Source organism: Schistocerca piceifrons, chromosome 2, assembly GCF_021461385.2.
Source record: "Schistocerca piceifrons isolate TAMUIC-IGC-003096 chromosome 2, iqSchPice1.1, whole genome shotgun sequence".
NCBI classification, from domain to species: Eukaryota; Metazoa; Arthropoda; class Insecta; order Orthoptera; family Acrididae; genus Schistocerca; species Schistocerca piceifrons.
In genome coordinates, this window is record NC_060139.1 from 358,449,264 (window position 1) to 358,476,267 (window position 27,004).

Consider the following 27,004-nt stretch of genomic DNA (forward strand, 5'->3'; position numbering starts at 1 on the left):
ACAGCAGCTCGGAGACCATCGCTGCGGTTACCCTTGAAGCTGCATCACAGACAGGAGCGCCTACAATGGTGTACTCAACTACGAACCTGGGTGCACGAATGGCCAAACGTCATTTTTTTTTGGATGAATCAAGGTTCTGTTTACAGCATCATGATGGTCACATCTGTGTTTGGCGACATCACGGTGAACGCACATTGGAAGCGTGTATTCATCATCGCCATACTGGTGTATTACCTGACGTGATGGTATGGGGTGCCGTTGGTTACACGTCTTGGTCACCTCTTGTTCGCACTGATGGCACTTTGAACAGTAGACATTACATTTCAGATGTATTACGATCCGTGGCTCTACCCTTCATTTGACCCCTGCGAAACCCTACATTTCAGCAGGATAAGGCAGGACCACATGTTGCAGGTCCTGTACGGGCCTTTCTGGATACAGAAAATGTTTGACTGCTGCCCTGGCCAGCACATTCTCCAGATCTCTCACCAACTGAAAACGTTTGGTCAATGGTGGCCGAGCAAGTGGCTCGTCACAATACGCCAGTCACTACTCTTGATGAACTGTGGTATCGTGTTGAAGCTGCATGGGCAGCTGTAGCTGTACACGCCATCCAAGCTCTGTTTGACTCAATGCCAGGCATATCAAGGCCATTATTATGGCCAGAGGTGGTTGTTCTGGGTACTGATTTCTCAGGGTCTATGCATCCAAATTGCGTGAAAATGTAATTACATGTCAGTTCTAGTATAATATATTTGTCCAATGAAAGCCCTTTATCATCTGCATTTCTTCTTGGTGTAGCAGTTTTAATGGCCAGTAGTGTATCTTCACGTACAGTGGTTTTGCAACTGCTCAGATGAGTCTTTCAGAAACTATTCCTTTTTCAATACAACTGCACACCCGAGTCTTTCAAGAAGATGCATCAAAACTGATAAAGGATTTTACTTAGATGACTGCAGCAGTATTTTAATAACTTGATAGACATGTTGCCAATTCCAGAAGAGATTTTACTTTTCAGAGACTTGAAGACTGTTTCAGTTCCCTGTATAGTGACTGTTGTTACTTTGATCTGTCTTAATGTGCTAGCTTGTAGCAAATTCATGGCTTGACTCATGACTGTTGTTACTCTGATCTGTCCTAATGTGCTAGCTTGTAGCAAATTCATGGCTTGACTCATGAAGCTTGGCAAAACAATCTCTTCTATTACTCTTAAAAATGTTTGTTGAATATATCAACAACTGTTTTTGGATTACTAACAAGACAATCCTAACACAAAATGTTCTCAGGAAACTTCCCACAACACATTCAGATAAAATCCCAAGTTTTTGCAGACTACCTTCATCATCATGAGGTTTTATGTGACTGTCATGAAACTAACAAGATTCCCACTTTTATGCCCAAAGTATGGTATGTGCTGGATTACATCATGGAAATGGTGCATACTGAACTGGTGCACTCTACATCCAAAGGTGGTGTTTGCATCCTCTGTCCAATGTAAAGCCCTGAATAAAAAAAGACCAGCAGACGCTGCCATTTTGGAACCAAGCACCCACAGCTGCCCTGCAGACAGAGCTGTTAAATTTTCATTTATGAGCAACTGAACTGGACTTTATGTGTATATGATTTCCTAGTTTGTAAAGTAACAATGAACTACAGCTTTTAATTATTTCATGGTGACTTTTATAAGTTCATCATTGAGATGACAGCATTTTATTTTCCTCATAATATGGGTAACACTTTTTGCACTTACTTCTGTGATAAGTGAGACATACTCTAGATGTAACAGCATTATATTTGATGCCCATTGTTTGTTTGAGGGAGATATTTATGGGCTGCAGACCATACTGAAACACAAATGCATACTTCTGTTTACTCATTAATGTCTTTGATGTTCCTTTTTGTTTTGCAGATTATAACTCTTTTTACATTTGCATAACTATCAATTTAGCTTAATTAGCCAAATAAAGTAGGAACTATATATCTGCCTGCTGACTGCCTCTTAAAAATAAGTTTACACATCTCTCATGCCTATATTTTTACTGCTACATTTTGTGGTGGTGTCCATCTCTGCCTGGTTGTTGTATTTCCTCAAAAGAATATACATGCTTCTATCAAAAATATATGTACAATTTCCTCTGTGGCAGTGTGACAACATGGAATACCATGAGGGTGTTTCTTGGCTGCTTTACATGCATCTTCCTCCAGTACTTGAAGGACAACTTTGATTCTAATATTTAGTTCTCACTGTCCTGGAAAGATTTTCCTGCCATTTTAATAATGTTGAACACTGCTTCCAGTATACATCCTAAGCTGCCATCAGTTGTGTAATTCTGGGTTCAGTTAATCTAGAAACTTTTTCTCATTCAGAGTGTTCACTTGCTGAAAGTGGTACACAGTACACGTCATACAAATTGTATTCCTGCTTAACTTCCTTTATAGTTTTCCCAGTGAAGATGATTGGCATGTTTTGTGACCTGACAAAAGTGTTTGACTGTGTCAGTCACAAAGTGTTTTATTGAGTAGTCTTCTGACGGGTTTGATGTGGTCCACCATGAATTCCTCCAAATTCTTCTCCTGTGCCAACCTCTTCATCTCGGAGTACCTCTTGCACCCATATATTGAGTTGTTTTCTGGATGTATTTATTCCAGTCTCTGTATTCCCCTATAGTTTTTGCGCCTAGAGCTCCCTCTAGTACTATGGAGATTATTCCTTGATGTCATTCTGCCCCTTCTTCTTGTCAGTGTTTTCCATTTGTTCCTTCCTTCATCAATTCTGCATATAACTTACTTATTCTTTATCTTATCAGTCCATCTAATTTTCAACATTCTTCTCTAGTGCCACATCCCAAATGTTCCGGTTCTCTTCTGTTCCTATCCTTTTACACAAAGCAAAGTTTCAAGGTATAAGTGATGCAACATCATTGGAGTGGTGTACTGTTACATGTCAAGTGCTTCAGAACTCAGTTCTAGGTTTCCCTACTTTTAACAGTCTGCCTCTTTGTATGTAATATTGTAAGTTTACTATCTTTACCGATGACAATGTGGCCTTATTGATAATTCATCAAGCATACTTGAGGTGTCAGTTAATGAGATATGTAGGGATATTGTGAAATGTTCCCATTGGAGTAAGCAGAAACTTGGTGGGGACAGGACAGGGCTGTTAGGTGCAGCATTGAGAGACTGTGATACAGGGGTGGGGGCAAAGGGGGTGGGCATAGTCAGCTAGTTAAGCTAGCTACATGTCCACAGATAATCTGAATTATTCTTTTATGGAAGTGATACGAAAGAAGTCAGTTTATAGGATAAATTTGAATATTACTAAATACATTATTATTTAGTCCTACTCATGTATTTACACTTAAAAATAAGGTTCTCTTCAGGCTACCATTTTTCTGATAGAAATTCATCCATGGAACAGAAGGAGTTGTCCTGCAGAGATGGTTTTTGGCTACATTTAAAACTTGTTTTACGACCTGTCAGACATTTTTATGTTATTGGGCAAATCAAAAAAGATTTTTGCTGCTGCATGTTGAACTCCTTTCTGAGCCACTTAAAGCTTTAATAATGGGTAATAGAGGTCTATTTCTTGTAGTGTTGTAGGTATAGACAATGGATTATTTATGATGAATTTCACTAGTGGATATATGTATTGTGATGGCTACTCCACTTAAAGAAGTTCCTACATAATGACCACAGGTGAACATCACATATTCTTACTGCTCACTTTTGTGCAATCAGTACTTTCGTAAGTGGAGAGTTACTCCAGAAAATTGTTTCACAGAATATTATTGACTGGAAATTTGCAAAATATGTCAGGAGACTGATTCATAGCCCTTGTTTTGCTGACCTTCACTTCTTTCATCCCTTTCTTCATCTGAGCCATAGCCAAGATCTAAGACATCTCCATTTTCCTGCCAAAAAACTGTGCACATCTACATAATGTCTGTAATTTCATAGATTTTTGCATTTTATTTGCTTGGTGTGGGAGCATTTTGGAGCTCTAAAGTGGATGATGACTGAGGTTCCCTCTGAAGTCAAAATAGCTATTCTAAGTGCCTGACTACCTATACTATCAAATAACACAGATAACTTTTTCATTCATACTCGATACATCTGTTCCCACAGGACACTGTGCAACACTGTTGACCCTGACATACAAGTGAGGGAATAATCCTGTTAGTAGTAGATGCAAGCTACCAATAGGTTACTCTTTCCTTTATGACTATTACATCAGTCACTATAGTGTAAAGCTACAAAAGTTTTAACTGAAAGAGCTCTCAGAGGAAACAAAAACGATTTTGTCTTTTCTCACACATAAGCAAGTTGGGCACACCTGAGGCTGCAGTATGTTGTAGGTAGGAGCATCAAGAGCACCACAACATAATATCCAATCTTCACTTGGTGTTCTGAAACTATCACTGTCCCTCATTAATGCTATTCTCTTTCATACACACCACAGAGTTTCAATGTTATGTTATTGTAGACTCAATATAAAAACACTTACCAACAGCACATGCTGATAAGACGAAAAGTGTTGGCCTCACGTAAGTATCGCAGCAATAATTTTCAGTGTGTTCTGCACAAACCACATTAGACATAGTGAAACTGTCTCCGACAGCTAGCTGAAAGACAACAAAACATTTTCATATGTTAAGTCATAAATTTGTTGAACAAAGTTCTTTGTTGCCTTGTTCCACAAACTTTATTATTATTTTATCGCCTAGGTTTTGGATTATAAGCCCATTTTATAGTATGCAACTGACTCCAAAGATGGCAAGAAAGCAAAGATTAACAAATCAACTTCGTAAGCTATTGATTCTTCACTTAAACTATAAAAGTTCATATCCTAGCTGAGTTTGTGACCCTTCACTCACAGCTCCAGATGATGTTGGGTTCGATCATGCATCCTGAGGCTACTGCCAAAGGATATCACTGTGGAGGGGCGAGGGGGGGGGGGGGGGGGGGGGGGCTGGAGAGGGTGATCCAAGGAATGTCCATCATGTGTCCCCCGATCTGTCCACAACACAACAGTGGCAGTCTCAGGTACTGAGGCTGATCCCTCACCCATGGTTGAGTGGGAGGTTGTTCCAAGATATGGTTGGCACTGAACAACTTTGAAATTGGCCAATTGTAGAGTCTCCCAATATGTTTGACAAATGGGTTTCAGGCACTACCTGTGGCTGACAAGGTCCCAGAGTCAGATGAAGTCACTTGCCCCATCCAGAGGCATCCTCTCGACCTGCAAGATCTGGGCATTCACAGAGTTGGGATTATTGGTAGTTGGAAGCTACAATGTTAGGTGTGTAATGAGGCCTGTAAGGGGAAAGAATTCAGTGTGTACTCTGTGTGCATACGAGGAGGAGCCATTTCAGGTGTGGAATGAGTGCTTCCAGATGCCATGAAGAGCACGGGGTGCAGCCAACTGCAGTTGATGGCTCATGCAGGTACTAACAATGTGTGTCACTTGGATCAGAAGAGGTTCTCACTGGTTTTTGGTGGCTACCTGAAGTAGTAAAGACTGCTGCTCTTGCTTGCGAGGTGAAGGCGGTGCTCACAATTTGTAGCATTGTCGACAGAACCGACTGCAGTCCTTTGGTACAGATCTGACTGGAGGGTCTGAATCACAGACTCAGACTGTTCTGCAACCATGTAGGTTGCAGAATCCTCAACTTTCACCATATGGTGGTGGGTTTCCAGGTCCTGCTAAATAGGGCAGGAGTTCCCTACACAGGTAGCAGGGGCTGTGTGGAGAGGACTGAGTGGCTTTTATATGCTATTGGGACTCAAGAAAGAATGGAAAGGGCTTCAGTTTCAAAGGGTGCATAATGAACACAGGAAGAGGGTAGACATAGAAACAATCAATATTGTATTTGTAAACTGTTATAGCAGCGTTGGAACAGTACCACATCTCCAATGGCTAATAGAAAGCTCTGAAATTCAAATTGTTATAGGTATGGAAAGCTGGCAAAACCAAAAATAAATTCAGCTACAATTTTTAAAAAGGACCTAACTGTGTTCAGAAAGGATAGATTAAATTCAGTTGGTGGTGGAGTGTTTATTGCTACCAGGAGTAGTTTACCTTCTAATGAAATTTTAAAAAAAAAAAAAAAAAAAAAAAAAAAAAAAAAAAAAAAAAAAAAAAAAAAAAACGCCTGTGAGATAGTATGGGTAGAGATTATACTTGACAACCAGAATAAATTAATAATTGGCTCTTTCATGGATCCTTACCCCCCACACCCAACTTAGATGATACAGCTGCTAATCAATTCAAAGAAATGCTGAGTGTTGTTTCAGATAGATACTCCACCCACACAATTTCAGTTGGTTGTGACTTCAATCTACCCTCAATGTGTGGTGAAAATACATGTTTAACATCAGTCATAAGCATAAAATGTCAGCCAAAATCACACTGAATGTCCTCCCAGAAAATTATTTTGAGCTAGTTCAGGGGGCCACTCAAAGTGTAAATGGTTTTGAAAACATACTTGACCTCTTAGCAACAAATAACCCTGACCAAATAGGGAGCATTGTGGTGTCACCGCCAGACACCACACTTGCTAGGTGGTAGCCTTTAAATCGGCCGCGGTCCGTTAGTATACGTCGGACCCGCGTGTCGCCACTATCAGTGATTGCAGACCGAGCGCCGCCACCCGGCAGGTCTAGAGACACTTCCTAGCACTCGCCCCAGTTGTACAGCCGACTTTGCTAGCGATGGTTCACTGACAAAATACATTCTCATTTGCCGAGACGATAGTTAGCATAGCCTTCAGCTATGTCATTTGCTACGACCTAGCAAGGCGCCATTACCAGTTACTATTTATGCTGTAAAACATGTACCGTCAAGAGCGATGTTCACCATTTATGGATTAAAGTTAAGTATTCCAACAGCTACGTCCTTTTTTGCTAAAGTCTCACTTCCTTGTCCTGTTCCAGACCTCACGCCAGCCTGCGTGAGCTAAAACGCGTGCCTTTCGGCTTCCTCTCATAGTGGGTTGGCTCTCTTGCCAATCCACAACAAGCATCATGACAATACAGGGATTAGTGACCTAAAGGTTGTAGCGAGGCTGAATACTGTAACTTCCAAAACCACCAAAAATAAATGCATTATACATCTATTTAAAAAAAGAAGATAAAAATTCACTTGACATCTTCCTTAGAGACAGTCTCTGCTCCTTCCAATCTGACTATATATATATGCACATACCAGGTGTGGTTTAAATTCACAGAAATAGTATCGATGGCAAATGGGAGATACATACCAAATAAATTAGAGATGATACTGATCCCCCATGGTACACAAAACACATCATAGTACTATTGCAGAAGCAACAAAATAAGAAAGCCAAATTTAAAAGAACGCAAAATCCTCAAGATTTGTGAAGTTGTGCAGAAGCTAAAAATTTAGCACAAACTTCAAAGCAAGATGATCTTAATAGTTACCACAATGAAACTCACTCACAAAATCTGGCCAAACACCCAAAGAGACTTTAGTCATATGTGAAGTACACCAGTGACAAGACACCATCAATGCCTTCACTGTGTGGTAGCAATGGTGATATCACTGATGACAGTGCAACAAAAGCAGAATCATTAAACATGGTTTCCTGAAATTCCTTCACAAAAGAAGACTAAGTAAATATTGCAGAATTCGAATCAAGTACAACTGTCAACATGAGTAACTGAGAAATAGATATCTTCCATGTAGCTTTATACAACTGATCGCTTGTAGAAAGATTCACACTCAAAGACTGGAAAGTTGCACAAGTCACACCAATATCCAAGAAAAGAAATAGGAGTAATCTGCTAAATCACAGACCCATATCACTAACATCAATTTCATATAGGTTTGTGGAATATATACTGTGCTGGAACATTATGAATCACCTTAAAGAAAACAGTTTATCAACAAATAGCGAATGCAGATTCAGAAAATATCATTCTTGTGAAACACAACTAGTTCTTTGTTCTCATGCAGCAATGAGTGCCATAAACAGGGGTAGTCAAATTTATTCCACATTTTTAGATTTCCAGAAGGCTTTTGACACATTACTCACAAGCAACTTGAATTAAACTGGGTTTCTATGAAGTATCATCTCAGCTGTGTGACTGGTTTCCTTGATTTACTCTAGAAAAGTCACAGTTGATAATAACTAACAGAAAGTGATAGAGTAGAACAGAAGTAATATCTTGCATTCCTCAACAAAGTGTCATAGACCCTCTGTTGTCCCTGATCTGCTTAAACAGTTTAGGAGACAATCTTAGGATTGTTTGCAGATGATTTGGTCGTTTACCATCACATAATGTTATCAGATGATAAAAAAACTGCAAAATGATTTAGACAGGATATCTGACTCTAAATAATGAAAAGTGTGAATTCATCCACATGAGCACTAAAAGTAATCCACTAAATTTTGATTATGTGATAAATCACAGAAATTTAAAGGCTGTAAATTAAATACTTTGGGATTTCTATCATGCATAACTTAAATGGAAACTATCACACAGATAATGTTGCAGAGAAAGCAAACCGAAGACTGCAATTTATTGGCAGAATACTTAAAAATTGTAACACGTCTACTAAAGAGGCTGCTTACATTATGTTTGTCCACCCTCTTCTGGAGTACTGTTCTTCAGTTTGGGATCTGCATCAGATGTAACTGATGGATGACATCAAAAAAGTTCAAAGGACAGCTTATTGCAAAATAAAGGAGTGCCACAGACAGGATACACGAAATAGGGTGGCAGTCACTAAAACAAAGGAGTCTTTCACAGCAGCAGGACATTCTCATGAGTTTTTAGTCACCACCTTTCTCCTTAGACTGTGAAAATATTTCATTGGCGCCCACCTACATAGGGAGAAACAATCATCATAATAAAATAAGAGAAATCAGAGATCACATGAAAAAATTTAAATGTTTGTTTTTCCTGCACGCTGTTTGAGACTGTAAAAGTAGAGAAGTAGCTTAAAGGTGGTTTGATGAACCCTCTGTCAGGCGCTTAATTGTGAATTGCAGAGTAATCATGTACATGTAGATGTTGACAATTTTAACACATTAACGTTCACTGGGACAGCACTTACAGTAACTACAAATAAACATAAATGGAGTAGAGCTATTTGCACATGAATGGTAATATGTGATTATCTATTTATGAATTAAGCCACCAATATTCTTCTTCTAAGTGTAGGTTGTAACATTGTTTAAAAGGGGTGAAAAATTGAATGAGTTTGCTTATTCAACAGCAAATGTGGGGATACGCACATCTGTTTTGTAATTTATAATATTTCTAATTGAGCTTTGCACACTCTCACTCTATGTCTAGGACTTCTACATCTATTATGTATTTATGGTTTTGGTTCAAGCAATGTTTGGAAAATGATGAATCTGAGTTATTTAATCTCCAGCTTTTATGACATTCTCTGAGTCTAATACAGATTAATCTCCCAGTCTGTCCAATACAGTGGGCCTGATACTTTTGTTAGATGATCTTATAAACCCCAATTTCCGTGCCTCCCTGACCATTATGATTAGCTGGGTTCAAAATCTTTTCTTGATTACCACCTTCGGATCAGTTGTGTACTAAAAATGGGCTTATAATAATAATAACTTTGTGTGTGTGTGTGTGTGTGTGTGTGTGTGTGTGTGTGTGTGTGTGTGTGTGTGTGTGTGGGCACACGTGTGTGTGTGTGTGTGTGTGTGTGTGTGTGTGTGTGGGCACACGTGTGTGTGTGTGTGTGTGTGTGTGTGTGTGTGTGTGTGTGTTTGGGCACACATGTGCATGTAGTAAGCAGATACTGTTGCAATGAATTAATCGACTTTATTGACGTAAATCAATACAAAATAGGATACACATGCTTCAGCAACACCAGTACACAGCAAGATAATAATGAAGAGGAGGGAGGGAGGGAGGGAGAGAGAGGGGCGGGGGGAGGACTGAAGACAATAGAAATATTCAAAGAGAAACTGAAACATTGTTCTTGGTGTCCATTTAGTATGTCCATGTCGAACTCGTTCGACTATGTCACCACAAATGTTTCACCAAAAACCCACAGTTAAATCAATCAAAATGATAAAGTTATCAAGTTTAAAAATTATCATCACCTCAAACAGTAGTGGAAAAAGAAAGTTTATTTTAGTAATGCTGATGTTCTTTCCTTCACTTCCAGATTCTAATTTTCATAATAACATATGACTGTCCTCTGTAAGTTAGTCATTCTCTTTAATATGACTCACTTGCTGATCTGGCTCATTCTTTAATCATTTACCAGGCTCTAAAATATTACTCTGCTGCATACATTTGTTAATTAGGATGAAGTGTATTAACAAAACTAATACACAGATGGTCCAATGTATGTGCCAGTGAAACATCTTGTGCTTAAGTGGGCTGAAGCTCAAATATATATGAATATGAACAAAATTATGTGGGATACGAATGTAGATAACTTTAACACTGGAAAAGATAGAGTAGCTAAGGCAACTCTATGTTTGGACATATTAACATCACAAATATATTTAGTTGTAAAGGTTTATCAAAATAAAAATTTTAAAATAATAATTCAAAAAATTATTCATAAAGGCATGATCTCCCATATTCTCATCACACTGATTATGCAGAGTATGAAATTTAATACTTTAAGGTCTATAATAGTTTAATTTTAATCCATTTATTGTGTTGGAAATCCAAGCAAATCTATTTCTAACAAATAATACATTTAATATAGAGGAGAAACTTTTACATCAATCTTTTAGTTTGACCTATGGTGCATAGTGTCCACTGCAGTGGATAGGTGTTAATTGCCAATTCTCTGACATTTTCAATCAGTATGAGGCTGCAAGTGCACACAATCCACTACACTCCCTATTGGTGTTGTGCCCTGCATGAACCTGCAGCCTCAAGACTGCGAATGGCGAAGAAGTGACCATAAAAAATTGTCCATTGCAGTGAAAATGTTGTGCCACAGGGTTAAGAACATATTATTGTAAAATAATAATTACTAACCCCCGTGCTAACTGAGTGAGCATAAAGTACTAATTTATTGTAATTAATGTTAGAAATATTGGTATGATTGAATTTATAACTTTGTAGTAATCATGGGCTAACTGACCTCAAATTCTGCAACAATAAGCAGGTTGCATAAAAGTTGTCTCTGCAGAAAAATGTTTGTTAATAAAGCTGTTTGGATAAAAATTGTGTTTAAGAAACTTCCTTCCGTTGTTTCTAAATGAAAGTTATATGAAGTCAGAACATGAATAACTATTCAAGAAGCATATCGCTTGTTGTATTACCTGAAAGTGTTAGTTTATGTGGCATACTTTCATTTAATCCTGTCCTGTGGATAATAGTCTAAGATAACTGTAATGTTCTGACAACCTTGTTCCCTTAGTTCAATAATCACAAGGATAATAAGATATACATAACAGAGTTTTTTTCAGTTAGCTTCAACTGACGTATAAATGTGCAATGTGTTAAGAAGGAAAATGTAATTGTAGATAGACTATTCCCAAGTTGAAGGGAGCAGTAATTAACAGTCAATACAAATAATTTGATTTTTTGTAGATATTACTGACTCTGTTCATTGTCAAACAAAATTCAGTATATGACTCCTCCACAGACCCTGGTGTTTTCAGGTTTACTAAAAAACAATAACTTGTTAATGGTGCATTTTCATAATATATTCTTGGACTCAACTTTGTCACTAATATGATTCTCTCCATTTACATAATAAATGACACTGGTTAAAAACAATGACATTGAAATTGATCACAGCTTTTAAGACAGTTGTTTTACACTGAGATGACAAAATTCATGGGATAGCAATATAGACATACACAGCTGGCAGTAGTATCACATTCACAAGGTATAAAATGGCATTGCATTGGTGGAGCTGTCATTTGTACTCAGAAGATTCATGTGAAAAATTTTCCAATGTGGTTATGGCCGCATGACAGGAATTAACAGACTAAACAAGAAGTGGTGGTTGGAGCTAGACACAAGGGATATTACATTTCAGAAATCATTATGGGATTCAATAGTGTGGATCCACACTGTCAAGAGTGTGCTGAGAATATCAAATTCCAGGCAGTACCTCTCACCATGGACAATGCAGTGGCCAATGACCTTCGCTAAATGACAAAGAGCAGTGGCCTTTGTTTACAGTTGTCAGTGCTGACAGACAAGCAACAATGAGTGAAATAACCACAGAAATCAATGCGGGATGTAGACAAAGTTACCCATTAGGACAGTATGGTAAAACCTAGTGTTAATGAGCTATGGCAGCAGACAACTGACACTAGGGCCTTTGCTAAGAGCACAACATTTCCTGCAGCACCTCTCCTGGATTCATGACCATACTGGTTGGAACCTAGACAACTGTAAAACTGTGGCCTGGCCAGATGAGTCCTGATTTCAGGAGGTAAGAGGTGATAGTAGTGCTCGGGTGTGGCGCAGACCCCCCAAGTTGTCAACAAGGCACTGTGCAGGCTGGTGGCTCTATAATAGTGTAGCCTGTGTTTATATGGATCAAACTGTTCACTGAGTGGAAATGGTTATGTTTGGCTACTTGGAGACCATTTGCAGCCATTCATGTGCTTCATATTCCAAAACAATGATGGAATTATTACAGATGACAATGCGCCATGTCATCGGACCATAATTGTTTGCAATTGGTTTGAAGAACATTCTGAACAATTTGAGCAAATGATTTGGCCACCCATATTGCTCAATATGAATCCCACTGAACAGTTATGGGACATAATCAAGATGCTAGTTCATGCACAAAATCTTGCACCAGCAACATTTCCACATTTATGGATGGCTTTAGAGGCAGCATGGCTCAACATTTCTGCAGGGTACTTCCAATAATTCGTTGAGTCCATGCCACATCGAGTTGCTGCACTAAGCCAGGCAAAAGGAGGTTGGGCAGAATATTAGGAGGTACATTATGATTTTTATCATTCCAATATATATTTCTTTGAATATCGATGCATTACAGATATTAACATTCTTGATAAAGATGTATTTGATGATAGTCAGTTGACAAGACAGATTCCATATATTGAACAATATTTAGCAAACAGCTGTATACATGATCACCAAACCAGAAACACTAATTGCTTGTACCTAGACAGAATGAATAAAACTAAAACACAGACCACTATGTTTTACCAAGGTGTCAAGATATACAATAAATTGCCAAAAGAAACCAAAAACATAAAGGAACTCTATAAATTTAAAGCATTCCTTAAAGAATATTTATTAAAAAGTAGTTTTTACCTGATTATAGAATTCACGCAGCATAAAATTGGCATAAATAAATAATCAGGTTAATCAGTTATAAAGTGGACATTCTAGATTGTAATTTACCCATAGAAGTATTAGAGGAATCTTGTGATCTATTTCTTTTGATTGAAGCAGGTTCTTCTGCATTATGTAATTCAATCATAAATTGTGTGTGTAATATACATATATATATTATGAATTTATTATATATAGCTTGTATTTCATTATCTTATATGACAAAATAATGTACATATGTATGTATAATGAAGACATCCATACAAAGAAATTTGTTTACGGATGAATAAATAAATAAATAAATACAATAGCATCTAGAAGAAAGTAGTATTCAGAACACATGCGTATTTTATAAAGAAAAAGCAATTATACATTCTTAAGCATAATTTTTGGTAACAAAGTTCATATGTGGGTTATGTTAAATATACAATTATCTGCCAGTTACTGATGAAAGAAACAAACCCAATTTCAAAGGATAATTAACATTTTCACAAATGCCATGAAAATGCAAAAAAATGGACTTCCAAAATATAATAGGAAAGACATAAAATAATAAATAAAAATTCAAATAACAGTCTCCAAACAAAATAATACTCCCAAAAGCTCCCCTAATGAAAATAAGAGACGAAATTTTCAAAGAAACATCATCAAAATATGAATGGTACATTAAACAGATATGTATTGCCATCTACTGTTGAACAGGTGACACTGTGATCCACATTGGTTTTGATGTCAGTAATGTTAATAAAGTATTTATCCAGAAAAAGCAAACAATAACAATGTTCTATTAACAGGCATGTACCTTATTCAGAGGTTTTGAAAGTATGAATACATTTATTAGCTTAATGTTATTTATAGCTACTAACAAAAATCAGTTTCAGATAAAACTGTGATTTAAGGCACGGCAATGTAGTTCATAGTAGGGTTCTGCACTGTGGTGTGAAAATCTTTTACGATTTGCTTGCAAACGTAAAGCATACAACTGTGAATTCCTACAGATTCAAAATCTACAACAGGTATTGTCAGTGGTCAACATTACATTAAATTGAACTTAACAAAAGTCTGCACTGAAGCCAACACTTGTTTTGCTGGTCAACACTGGGCATCTTGTGTGTGATGTACCATAAGATATGGTAATACAGGATGGAATTTTAATATTATTTGAGGCAGGCTAGAAAGAGTATGAAATTCACATGGCCAGCTTTGTGAGATAGCTGTGATGTCACTGGAGAATAATATGATGAAGGAACATGAACCAAAAATAATATTTAAGTAACCATAACCTAACAAATAAAACTGTCCGATCTTACACTGTACAATGGGATAATTTCAGATGGTTATTGAATTCGCATTCAAAGTTCCATATTTCCCTCTATTGGGGTAATTTGGACACGAACTATCTTTTTAAAAATAATACTTTATATACATATGCTTTATAATGTTGTTTACATGTTTACAAAATATTTTACACTTGTTTACAAAATATTTTACACATCTTCAGCAAACATTTGAGGCATTTAGAAAATATTTGATTAATGATGACAGTCTATTCACAGCATAAATCACAAATCTACAATATGTTCTCAGTGGATAAAAAGTTTCCCATACGGAACCTCAGGAAAAATAAACACAGATCTGCTGCATTGATATGCATGCAGAAATCAGGCTTCCACTTCTGTTATGACTCCAACACACTGGCAATTTAGACCATTCCTTCCAGTCACATGGGGATAATCAACAAGAACAAAAACCTTCTAGAATTGCTTCCTCTGATCTGACCCTTTCTTCACCAGTTGGTATTGCGTCATTGTTGTTGTGGTCTTCAGTCCTGACACTGGTTTGATGCAGCTCTCCATGCTACTCTATCCTGTGCAAGCTTCTTCATCTCCCAGTACCTACTGCAACCTACATCCTTCTGAATCTGTTCAGTGTATTCATCTCTTGGTCTCCCTCTACGATTTTTACCCTCCACGCTGCCCTCCATTACTAAATTGGTGATCCCTTGATGCCTCAGAACATGTCCTACCAACTGATCCCTTCTTCTGGTCAAGTTGTGCCACAAACTTCTTTTCTCCCCAATCCTATTCAATACTTCCTCATTAGTTATGTGATCTACCCATCTAATCTTCAGCATTCTTCTGTAGCAGCACATTTTGAAAGCTTCTATTCTCTTCTTGTCCAAACTATTTATCATCCATGTTTCACTTCCATACATGGCTACGCTCCATACAAATACTTTCAGAAATGACTTCCTGACACTTAAATCTATACTCGATGTTAACAAATTTCTCTTCTTCAGAAACGCTTTCCTTGCCATTGCCAGTCTACAGTTTATATCCTCTCTACTTCAACCATCATCAGTTATTTTGCTCCCCAAATAGCAAAACTCCTTTACTACTTTAAGTGTCTCATTTTCTAATCTAATTCCCTCAGCATCACCCGACTTAATTCGACTACATTCCATTATCCTCGTTTTGCTTTTGTTGATGTTCATCTTATATCCCCCTTTCAAGACACTGTCCATTCCATTCAACTGCTCTTCCAAGTCCTTTGCTGTCTCTGACAGAATTACAATGTCATCGGCGAACCTCAAAGTTTTTATTTCTTCTCCATGGATTTTAATACCTACTCCGAATTTTTCTTTTGTTTCCTTTACTGCTTGCTCAATATACAGATACAATATTTGCGTCATTACTCACAGGCAATTCAGGCATGGATTCAGCATTATCTCTATTTTTTCATATTAATGCCCACAATGAATTTTCCTGGAGCAATATCTAATTTTCATTTTTGTTGGGCATTGTCTTGCTCCATATCAAACATTCTGAAGCACTTCTCCAAAGCTTGAAGATATGGTAAGTCCTCCAGAGAATTGGTTTGAGAAATTTCTGCAGCAGGCAATTTTCTGAGGACTCTGGAAGAATGAATGCAACTGCTCTATTCTTTGCATGTTATATTAGAAGTGTTTTTGTCTTCATCCCCATTTACTGAAACATCCTTTCATTACATATCATGTACATTAATGGAGGTAAATGGAAAACCCCAATGCACAGCTTTTAACCCTCGAGTGGGTGTGCCTTTGTACAAAATGGGCCAATCACAAATAATATTGTCTTGTACAGTTCCATTGCTGTTTCACAGTTGTGAACAAATATCTATTCTTTCTTTATTGCTCTGGCTAACAGAGTGATAAGTTGTGTTGTCATGTGTCCAAGTGAGTAGTATTAACATGAAACAAACAGGAAGCTAGGTGATAAAAATTTACCATCCGTGGAAGAAAATTACTCAGATTCCAAGCTAGCAGCACAATTCCACAATGAGGCAGTTATTTATTAGATAATTAGTCATCAAATAAGTGGCTGGCACGGATTTGATGTAACTGTGTTGTTTAATGCTTTGAGTGGGTCATTACTGTGGGGTAAGACTTGTATAAAGCTGCAGAGTGATATTATGAAAATTTATTTTATTAGTGCTTAGTTAAAAAGTGATACACCTCATATCATTTAAGTTTATTTTATCATTGTTGATTAAACTAAGATTAAACTGTGATTTTGCTCATACTTGTTTACCTTGGTAACATAAAGACAGCTATTCCTTACATTAAAATATGCCGCACCCAGCTCATGCTATGAAAAACAATGAGCCTGCTTGAGAATTAAGACAGCATAGACAAGTACGTTCTCTTCAGTGGTGCTTAAGACAGAAGGCCTTCCAGTCATTTCACAGTTTGCATTATTAACTTTATTCTCTAATGTTTAACATGGTAAGTTAAATTTGTTTCATGCCTTTCTGTACAACTGTTTTCCTGACCTTGTAGCAGAGCCCCCAAGATTTTGAGAGTCATAACTGGAAGAGCACCAGGCCTCCTTTAATAAGTCCATGGCAGTGTCCAATATTCCCCAAGATATGTAGATAGCTGTAAATAGTTTACTGGACATTAGTGCAACTGGGGTGTGCAGACAAACTACATTCAAATTTTCATTCTTAATATCAAAATAAGAAAATAATGTTTACCACTGTTTTCTCTTCTACCGCTGTGATGAAAATATTTGCAAAAGGTAACGAACAATAATTGTACGCCGGACTGAAGATTGCTAGTACTGCAGTTTCAATGTTCTACTGCAACAATTTGTTTTCAAATCTGCTTGACAATACGTAACGTGTAAACAGCGAAATGTTGTGTGAAATAATAGCTTTCATCCAATGATACCAACAAAATGAAATATACCGTCTCCATCCAGATTCACCCCTGTGTCCCATACTTTCTCATCTTATGGTAGCAGTTCCTACACATTTTTGGTTGTAGAATTAAAATGCACCATTATAAATGTGGCATCATGCAAGGTTTTTGAAATACTTCAAATTATATGTTACTTTTTTTACATCTGCAATGTCAAGGAATGTATATTGTGGAGAAGGAAATTATTAAGGTTAAACCATTAGTACTGTCAAGTAGTCATACTGCCTCTGCTTCATATTTGGTTGGGTCAGATGAAGAAATACGAAAAGCTCTTCATAAATAACATGAGGCTTTCAATGATTTGAAAGAAGCTTCTCCCAAAAATCATTGAGGCTAAGTTGAAAGAAAGTGTGTTCATCAGTCCACAAATCTGAAAATTTTTGTTTGATAAAACCTTTGATGCTACACTTGTGAATGTCAAGTTACATGTCTGGACTTCTTATAAAACAATTGTTTTTGTTTTAAGAAAGAAAACGTGGCCCAAACAGCCTGTACTGTATTTATTGTCTGTGCTATTAGCTAATTTCAGCTGTTTATTCCTTTTTAAGTAGTTATTACAAGCTTCAGTTTTCACATCACATTTGACTAAATAACCAATACTTGTGTAAAGGCACACATCACTTTAGTGTGTGATTAGTGCTTAAAAATGACTAACAGTCAAAATAAGCTAATAGCATGGGCAATAAATATATTACAGCCTGTTTCGACCATGTTTTCTTTTTTAAAATGTACTGAGGCTATGGATCCCCACAAGAACAAAATTCTAACAAATTATTTAATATAATAGAGGGAAACATTCCACATGGGAAAAATATATCAAAAAACAAAGATGATGTGACTTACCAAACGAAAGCGCTGGCAGGTCGAAAGACACACAAACAAACACAAACATACACACAAAATTCAAGCTTTCGCAACAAACTGTTGCCTCATCAGGAAAGAGGGAAGGAGAGGGAAAGACGAAAGGATGTGGGTTTTAAGGGAGAGGGTAAGGAGTCATTCCAATCCCGGGAGCGGAAAGACTTACCTTAGGGGGAAAAAAGGACGGGTATACACTCGCACACACACACACACACATATCCATCCACACATATACAGACACAAGCAGACATATTTAAAGACAAACTCTTTGTCTTTAAATATGTCTGCTTAAAAGACAAACTCTTTGTCTTTAAATATGTCTGCTTGTGTCTGTATATGTGTGGATGGATATGTGTGTGTGTGCGAGTGTATACCCGTCCTTTTTTCCCCCTAAGGTAAGTCTTTCCGCTCCCGGTATTGGAATGACTCCTTACCCTCTCCCTTAAAACCCACATCCTTTCGTCTTTCCCTCTCCTTCCCTCTTTCCTGATGAGGCAACAGTTTGTTACGAAAGCTTGAATTTTGTGTGTATGTTTGTGTTTGTTTGTGTGTCTTTCGACCTGCCAGTGCTTTCATTTGGTAAGTCACATCATCTTTGTTTTTTGATATATAACAAATTATTTATGTGTTTTTGAGTAAGAGAAGAGAAGAGACTTAAGTTTCTATAGTGATTGAACTTTTTGGCACAACTATAAAAAATGAGCTTGCAATGTTCCCCTTTAAATATACATGTGCTCAGTTTAAAATTTGATTTTTTTTTAAATTCCAAATGGATGCCCCCATAATTTAAACTTTCTTCTTTGACTGCAGTAGTGCAGTTGTTGGACCTTGATATCACTGCAGTTACATCTATACTGGGATATAATAAACTTCACCAAATTTTTAAATTTCTAAAAAGGAATTCAATGTACTTATTCTTTTAACAGAGGCTTACATTGTGTCCCAATCATAAGTACAATTTGAGATTGTATATTCGACTAATTTGATTTTTGACAGTTCTCTGGACTCTTTTGTTTTGCCATGATGTCATTCTGCATTTGTCATGGTACATCCACTTTCTTGGTGGTGCACAGTGCTACTCCAAACCAGGACACTAATTCACAGAGGTTACATAAACTTCACCACATAATCCTCCTATAAGACAAACAGTGTCACCGCAACTGGGTAACTTAAACAAATAAATATTTTGGAGGACTTATATTTAAACTCTAAGCCTTTCCATTACTATTTTGTATTGGCATCTTTCCTCTTTTCTTAAATATATTGTTGATTATTCACTCCAAACTGGAATCAGGAAAACGTTACTTCCCTTGGTGGGGAAGTAAGAAAGGAAAGATAAGATCTGCAATGTTAAAACAAAGAAAGCTTGATATTAAAATCTTCATTTGAGTTAAAATAAGAGATGAGCTTGACTACTTATGCTCAAAACCTCCCTTAAAAGATATGTATATACCCAACTGCATCCCTCAGAACCCACACTAATTATTGTTACAACACAGAAAAAAACCATAAAAACCCTTACCAGATATTATCATTTAATACATGAAATATTGTAAAATCACACAAATACAATATTAGAATATCTACCAATAAATTTTAATTCACTTTCTCATAAAACGAAAATACAGACACCAAAATGACATTGTAATAAGAACAAACACACAAAATCAGGTGTTACCTTAATGCACAGGCTAACAATGAAGTGTTCCTTAATCACATAAACATTAGAGCAGTCAAGGGCGTGGTGTGCTGGCTTATTTATGGCATACATATGCACATGGTGCACCACTTGCAACACTGTCTGTGCCAATGTGAGGCAGCCTCATTAGGCCAGCCATGGGGGTGCACACTGCTTAATAATGTGCACTTTGTGTGTAGGGTTACAACACTCCTTTCCCTTCTACATCTAAATCTACATCTACATGCATACTCTGCAAATCACATTTAAGTGCCTGGCAAAGGGTTCATCAAACCACCTTCACAATTCTCTATTATTCCAATCTCGTATAGCGCACGGAAAGAATGAACACCTATATCTTTCTGTACAAGCTCTGATTTCCCTTATTTTATCATAGTGATCATTCCTCCCTATGTAGGTCGGTGTCAACAAAATATTTTCGCTTTCGGAGGAGAAAGTTAGTGATTGGAATTTAGTGAGAAGATTCTGTTACAATGAAAAATGCCTTTCTTTTAATGATTTCCAGCCCAAATGCTGTATCATTTCTGTGACACTCTCTCTCACATTTCGTGATAATACAAAATGTGCTGCTTTTCTTTGAACTTTTTCAATGTACTCCATCAGTCCTACGTGGTAAGGATCCCCCACCATGCAGCAGTATTCTAAAAGAGGATGGACAAGTGTAGTGTAGGCAGTCTCCTTAGTAGGTCTGTTACATTTTATAAGTGTCATGCCAATAAATTGCAGTCTTTAGTTAGCCTTCTTCACAACATTTTCTATGTGTTCCTTTCAATTTAATAGTAATAGTAATACCTAGATATTTAGTTGAATTTACAGCTTTTAGATTAGACTGATTTATTGTGTAACCAAAGTTTAACGAGTTCCTTTTAGTACTCATGTGGATGACCTCACACTTTTCGTTATTCATGGTCAACTGCCACTTTTTGCACCATTCAGATATTTTTTCTAAATTGTTTTCCAGTTTGTTTTGATCTTCTGATGACCTTATTAGTCGATAAACGACAGCATCCCCTTGGGGGGAAATGATCACTGTGGAGATATCCATGTCTTCATTGGAAGAGAATGGCTGCTGGAGCAAGCGTTGTGCCATCACAGGAGAATATGATCTGAAATGGCACAAATATGGACAGGCGCAGCACCCACTCCCCCGTGAAAGATCTTAAGGGAGCACTGGTGATGGAGGTGACACGTCTGTGTCCATTTCAGGGCAGGCTTTTAACAACAGAGGCAACAGAGAAGACAAAGTAGGTGGCAGTGGCAGTGGCAACATTGGTGACAGGGGCTGTGGAGATGGAGGCAGTCCAGTGCCATGGGGGTGCACACTGCTTAATAATGTGCACTTTGTGTGTAGAGTTACAACACTCCTTCCCCTTCTACCACCAAGGTGGCAGTGGCACCTAGAACAAAGACTGTGCCACAGGGGCCAGCATGGGTGGTGGAGACAGTCACGGAGGCTGCAGGGTCTCCAGCATGCGGGCGGTCATATGTAGATGAAGCTTGTTATAGTGTCTGAACATCAAGCCATCTGAGATGCGCATGACACAGAGGCAGAAGACGTAGCAATGATGGACAACTGCCGGTATCCACTTAGGTTGCTGTCCAAACACACAGGCCAAGACAGCGGAGTCCAGACAGAACCGCTGTGAAGCAGGTGCCAGGCAGTGGCTGGAGCAGATTAAACAGCCTATCAAAGGCTTCCTCAGGAGAAAACATATTTTTTTCATCTGAGTTTTGAAAGTGTGCACCAGCCACTCCACCTCACCATTGGACTGAGGGTAAAATGGAAGAGCTGTAACATGCCAAATGCATCTCTTTGTATAAAAATCTTCAAAATCCTGAGACACAAATTGAGGGCCATTGTCTGTCACAAGCATGTATGATAATCCTTCCACAGAAAAAATCTTTGCAAAGGCTGTTACGTTAGCTGCCATGGGTGTGGATGAGGAACAATCCACGTAAGGAAACTACAACAAGTCAAAAGGAGTTAAGGAAGAGAACCACAAAATCAGGATGAAAGTGTTTCCAGGGTCACTGAGGATGGGACATGGGGAAAGAGAGGCTCCTTGGTGCTGCCTGATAGGTGGTGTACTGTGGGCAGGCCAACACATTACACACGATTTCATTGTCAATACCCAGCCAAAACATGTGGCAGCGGGCCAGCAATTTTATGCAATGGATCTGACCTTGGCCTGGAGCTTCATCCACCCAGCCGTGGTGGACAAACTGAACAACCTGACGAGAGACAATGGACAACAGGGGTGATGCAAGATCTGCATAGGTTTGATGCTGCAACTATGTCTACCTGCATTTTTAATATGTTACCCATAACACATATTCCAATATTAAGTTTATTTGGGGGCTACCATCATTTGAGAAACACTGTCCACAACCATGTTAATGTCTGATGAATGAGAGTGAGAGTTGCACACAGATGCGATATGTCCTCTTTTTTTTTAACAGTGGTTGCACATTGCTCAACGCTTCGGGCATACAGCCCACTCATATTAAAGAATGCAATAAGGGCTGATAATGTGATGCTGGCTGCAGCTGCCATTTAGCAATGTGCATTCCGTGCAACTGCACAGCTCCTGATCAAAAGTGGCTGAGGAGGAGATGCAATGGTAGCTACTCCACACCAAGCTTCTATCTGATTTCCTGCCTTCCTCGATACTTCAAAAGACTGGACACTGTTCAAAAGCCTTGTTAAAGAGGTATTTTCACATTGTAATGTGTGTTTATGAACTTCTCTATCAGCTACCACACTTATTACAGCATCACACATTCAATCAGCATATGAGTCAAAGTGAGCTTCAGTAACAAACTGACAATGAAGGCTAAGCCCTCAAAGGTGATGATGTTGGAGAGGGTTTTAAGGGCGCACGACGGCAAGGTCTTCAGTGCCCGCTCAGTAACAGATCGAGATGGGTGTCAAGAAAAGACTCAGAACAATAAGATAAAACAGAACGTAAGACACAGGAAACTAGCTTGGAAAAATATGCGCCTACCCACACCAAAGCGTGGGACAAAGCATGCCGCCAGCAGTAAAACATGGACAACCCAGGAAGAAAGTGGTAGAGGGAGGTAAAACAATATAGCAGATGGTAGTGGCTGGCTGACCGCAAGGAAAAAGGGAGGAGCCAGTCACTTTGCAATACACTAAAACCTCTAGCCTAAAAGTTTAGGCCAGAGTCCAGACAGATAACAAAACTTTAAAACCCTAGTCACACACGTCTCATCATTAGCTATCTTGTGCTTCTGCCCTTGCATCATGGTATAAAATGTAGTCTGTTAAAATATGCCGGACAGAGATGTGCACACCACAAGCATCACAAATCGGGGGATCCTCTCACCGTACTAGAAAACTATGTGTGAGAGGACAGTGCCCAATCCAAAGACGCGTGAGGGTCACCTCTTCAGGCCTGAGCACATGGCAGGAGGTACGTCACTGCCGAGTTGATGACTTCACCAACCGCAGTTTATTGGCCGTCACCGTCAGCCATTCTTTCTCCCACAACTCCATGCACTTCTTGTGGAGTGCAGAAATGATAGACTGCAAGGGAATAGGACACTGGACCACATCCTGCTCTCTGCAGGCCTCCTTGGCAGCCCGACCGGCCTGTTCATTGCCCCATATTCCTACATTTGCAAGGATAATTAGAGAGCAACTGACACATTTCATCACAAGAGAAACTGGCAGGCTAGTGCAGAGGAGCTAACTGACACAAAAGATGATAAAAATGAGGAAAAATCCATTACAGAAACACACTGGGGTTGGCAACACCAAATTTTGCTGAAGGCATTTTTTGCATGCATCCCAGTCATCTACAGTATCATCATTTGGAGGAAATAGTGGGTGTTGTGTCAATGGCAGTGAACCCTGGTGTGACAACAAAGCTGCCAAATTGTTTAGTGCCATGGAAAAAGCCTGCTGCTAGATGACGAGAACTCACTGCTGGTCAAAAAGATATTGAAGAACTTCTTCCACTGATGTACTGACCATAGAGAACCAAGAAACAAAACACATGGAGTGGAATCCCATCCTCATCACCAAAAATATTGTGACGTTGCACAAACACAGTATTAGAATTCCCAACAACAAACTTTTAATTCACTTCCACATAAAGGAAGTTACATTAATGCACAGTCTAACAGTAACCTGTTCCTTTGTCACAGAAACATGATCAGAGCCGTCAAGGTGCACTGGCTTACTTATGACTGTGCTGATGTGAGGCAGCCTCTTTAGGCCAGCCCTGGAGGCATTTGCTGTGTAATTACGCACACTCCCTGAGTAGGGTTACATCACAAAACCCATTATGACATACACTGAATATACTCAAAGTACTTGTCCATGATGTGTGACTGGATGGGGACAATCATTATTATAACATGTTACATAATGTTACTTACCATAAGGCAGAGATGCTGAGTCACTTTTCAACCTGGATTTTCCATGTTTGGTCATGTTATCTAATGATGATTTTTCATAGCATTTCTATCCATAGTACTGATAGTTCATTAATCAAAACAATTTTTGTTCCATCCCTTCTTCACCTCTAAATGAAAGCAACTAATATTATTCTGTATTAGCTTTGTGTCTTAGGATGACTGCAATCAAGGAAGTTGCAATTTAAACTTCTAGTAACTTTTTAGTTATGTATACTACAAGCTTTCCAGTGTAGGCCCTCCTTCCTTGGTACACCCACCCCATTCATTCCATGTTACAGCATCATGTTTTTCATGATGTCCCTCTCTTCTCTCCTTGTTATTCACATATTTTGAGGTAATCGTACTCCTAGTTCATTATGAACTCATACCTGATTGCATGTTTTCTTCCTTTCTGCCCTTTAAGTACTCCTCTATGCCCCACTAACACCGATAAAAACTTCTTCATATTTCATTGCTGTGAGACTATATTGTCATTGCACTATTTATTACAATTTTTATTAAATCATTCAAAACTGGTGCCAACTCTTGCTTCTATGTGTGTTCATGATACTTTTTGGCTCTAAGCTGGATGTTAGCACTTCATCTAACTTAATCTAAATTTATTACTTTCCCCCTTCCTTTCTTCCCTTCTTTAACGTGACATCACTAATATCTGCACTCTATATCACATGTTAATTCTTCCAATGCACATGTTAATTCTTCCAATGCAGTCAACATGATATTCAAAAACAAAAACTATGAATCACGTTTGCTTGATTGTCTACAAATCACTTTTGCTTAATTGTCAGGAAAAATATATAAAGTTCCTATAGTTTGATACAAATAATTTCTACTCTGAAATGGCTAAGAGAAGTTGCAAGAAAAAAGTAGTCTCTCAATTCTAACTAAAGCATCTGCTAGTCTCATTGCTCTATCTGTAAATCTTGTCACACACTGCTAATGTAATGTAAGCAGTGTCCTCATGAAGTTCAGATATGTTTGTGTTATTCCCATGACAATGCAACACAACAGCTCCTAACAATATTTGTACTGAAAAACATCAAATAACGCCTGTGAAATAAAAGCAACATATCCATTAGAAACAAAATGTCTACCAATATTCCATTGACTATGCTACAAATATAGCACCATTCTTATCCGTCATCTACCAGAGATCATTGGAATGGTGGAAAGTTCCACAGGACTGGAAGAAGGCCCAGGTCATAGCAATCTATAAAAAGGGTAGAAAATTGGATGCACATAATTACCGGCCAATTTCACTGACATCGATTTGTTGTAGAATCATGGAACATATTTTGTGTTCAGACATAATGACCTTTCTAGACTCGAGAAGCTCTTCTGTAGAAACCAGCACGGCTTTAGGAAACAGCGGTCATGTGAGACACAGCTGGCCCTCTTTGTGCATGATATACAACAGGCTCTAGATACCGGCTCCCAGGTTGATGCTATATTTCTCGACTTTTGAAAGGCATTCGACTCAGTTCTGCACTGTCACTTGCTACAAAAAGTGCGCGCTTACAGTCTATCCAATGTCATATATGGTTGGATAGAAAGTTTTCTAACAGACAGGGGTAACTTCAACATAAACAAGCGTAACTTGAGGTGTGCCCCAGGGCAGCTAATAGGTCCTCTGCTTTTTACAATCTACATAAACGATCTGGTTGATGTTATTGGCAGTGGCCTTAGACTGGTTGCCGATGATGCTGTAGTCTACAGGAAAGTAGTATCACACAAAAGTTGTGAAGAAATCAATGAAGATTTGCAGAAAATAAATGCATGGTGTAATGACTGGCAGTTATCTCTCAATATTAGTAAGTGTAACCTACTGTGTATAACAAGGCAAAAATCCCCATTAATGTATGAGTACAAAATAAATGATCAGTCTTTGGAAGCGGTAACATCAGTCAAGTATCTGGGTGTGACTATTCGAAATGATCTCAAATGGAATGATCAGATTACACAAGTAACAGGTCAGGCGAACTCTAGATTGCGGTTTATTGGTAGAATCCTGAAGCGATGCAGTCCTACAACAAAGGAAATAGCTTACAATACGTTAGTTCGTCCAGTATTAGAGTATTGTTCATCTGTATGGGACCCTTACCAGTTGGGTCTGATTCAAGAAATTGAGAAGGTCCAAAGAAGAGCAACAAGATTCGTGACTGGTACATTTAGCCATCGTGAGAGAGTTAAAAATCTCATAGATAGTTTGAAGTGGGACACACATGCAGGTAGACGACGCACTAAACAGGAGGGGCTGCTCAGTAAATTCTGAAATCCAATCTTCGCCGAAGATGTAGAGCATATATTATTACCACCAACTTTCAAATCGCGTAATAATCATTATTCAAAGATAAGGGAAATAAGAGCTCGTACTGAGGTGTTCAGACAGTTGTTTTTACCTCACGCGATCCGCGAGTGGAACAGAGGGGGGGGGGGGGAATATGACTTTGACAGGAAATGTGCCC

The 27,004-nt window shown here is 38.3% G+C and overlaps 1 protein-coding gene across 1 annotated transcript in view; it reads right to left on the reverse strand.

Moving 5' to 3' along the window:
* The window catches only part of LOC124777136 (klaroid protein-like), a 468,625-nt gene that overhangs the window by 184,058 nt on the left and 257,563 nt on the right, over positions 1–27,004 (reverse strand). The window contains exon 2 of the mRNA XM_047252430.1: positions 4,505–4,622. Within this exon, the coding sequence (XP_047108386.1) occupies positions 4,505–4,622 (118 nt within the window). The remainder of the gene's footprint in view (positions 1–4,504; positions 4,623–27,004) is intronic.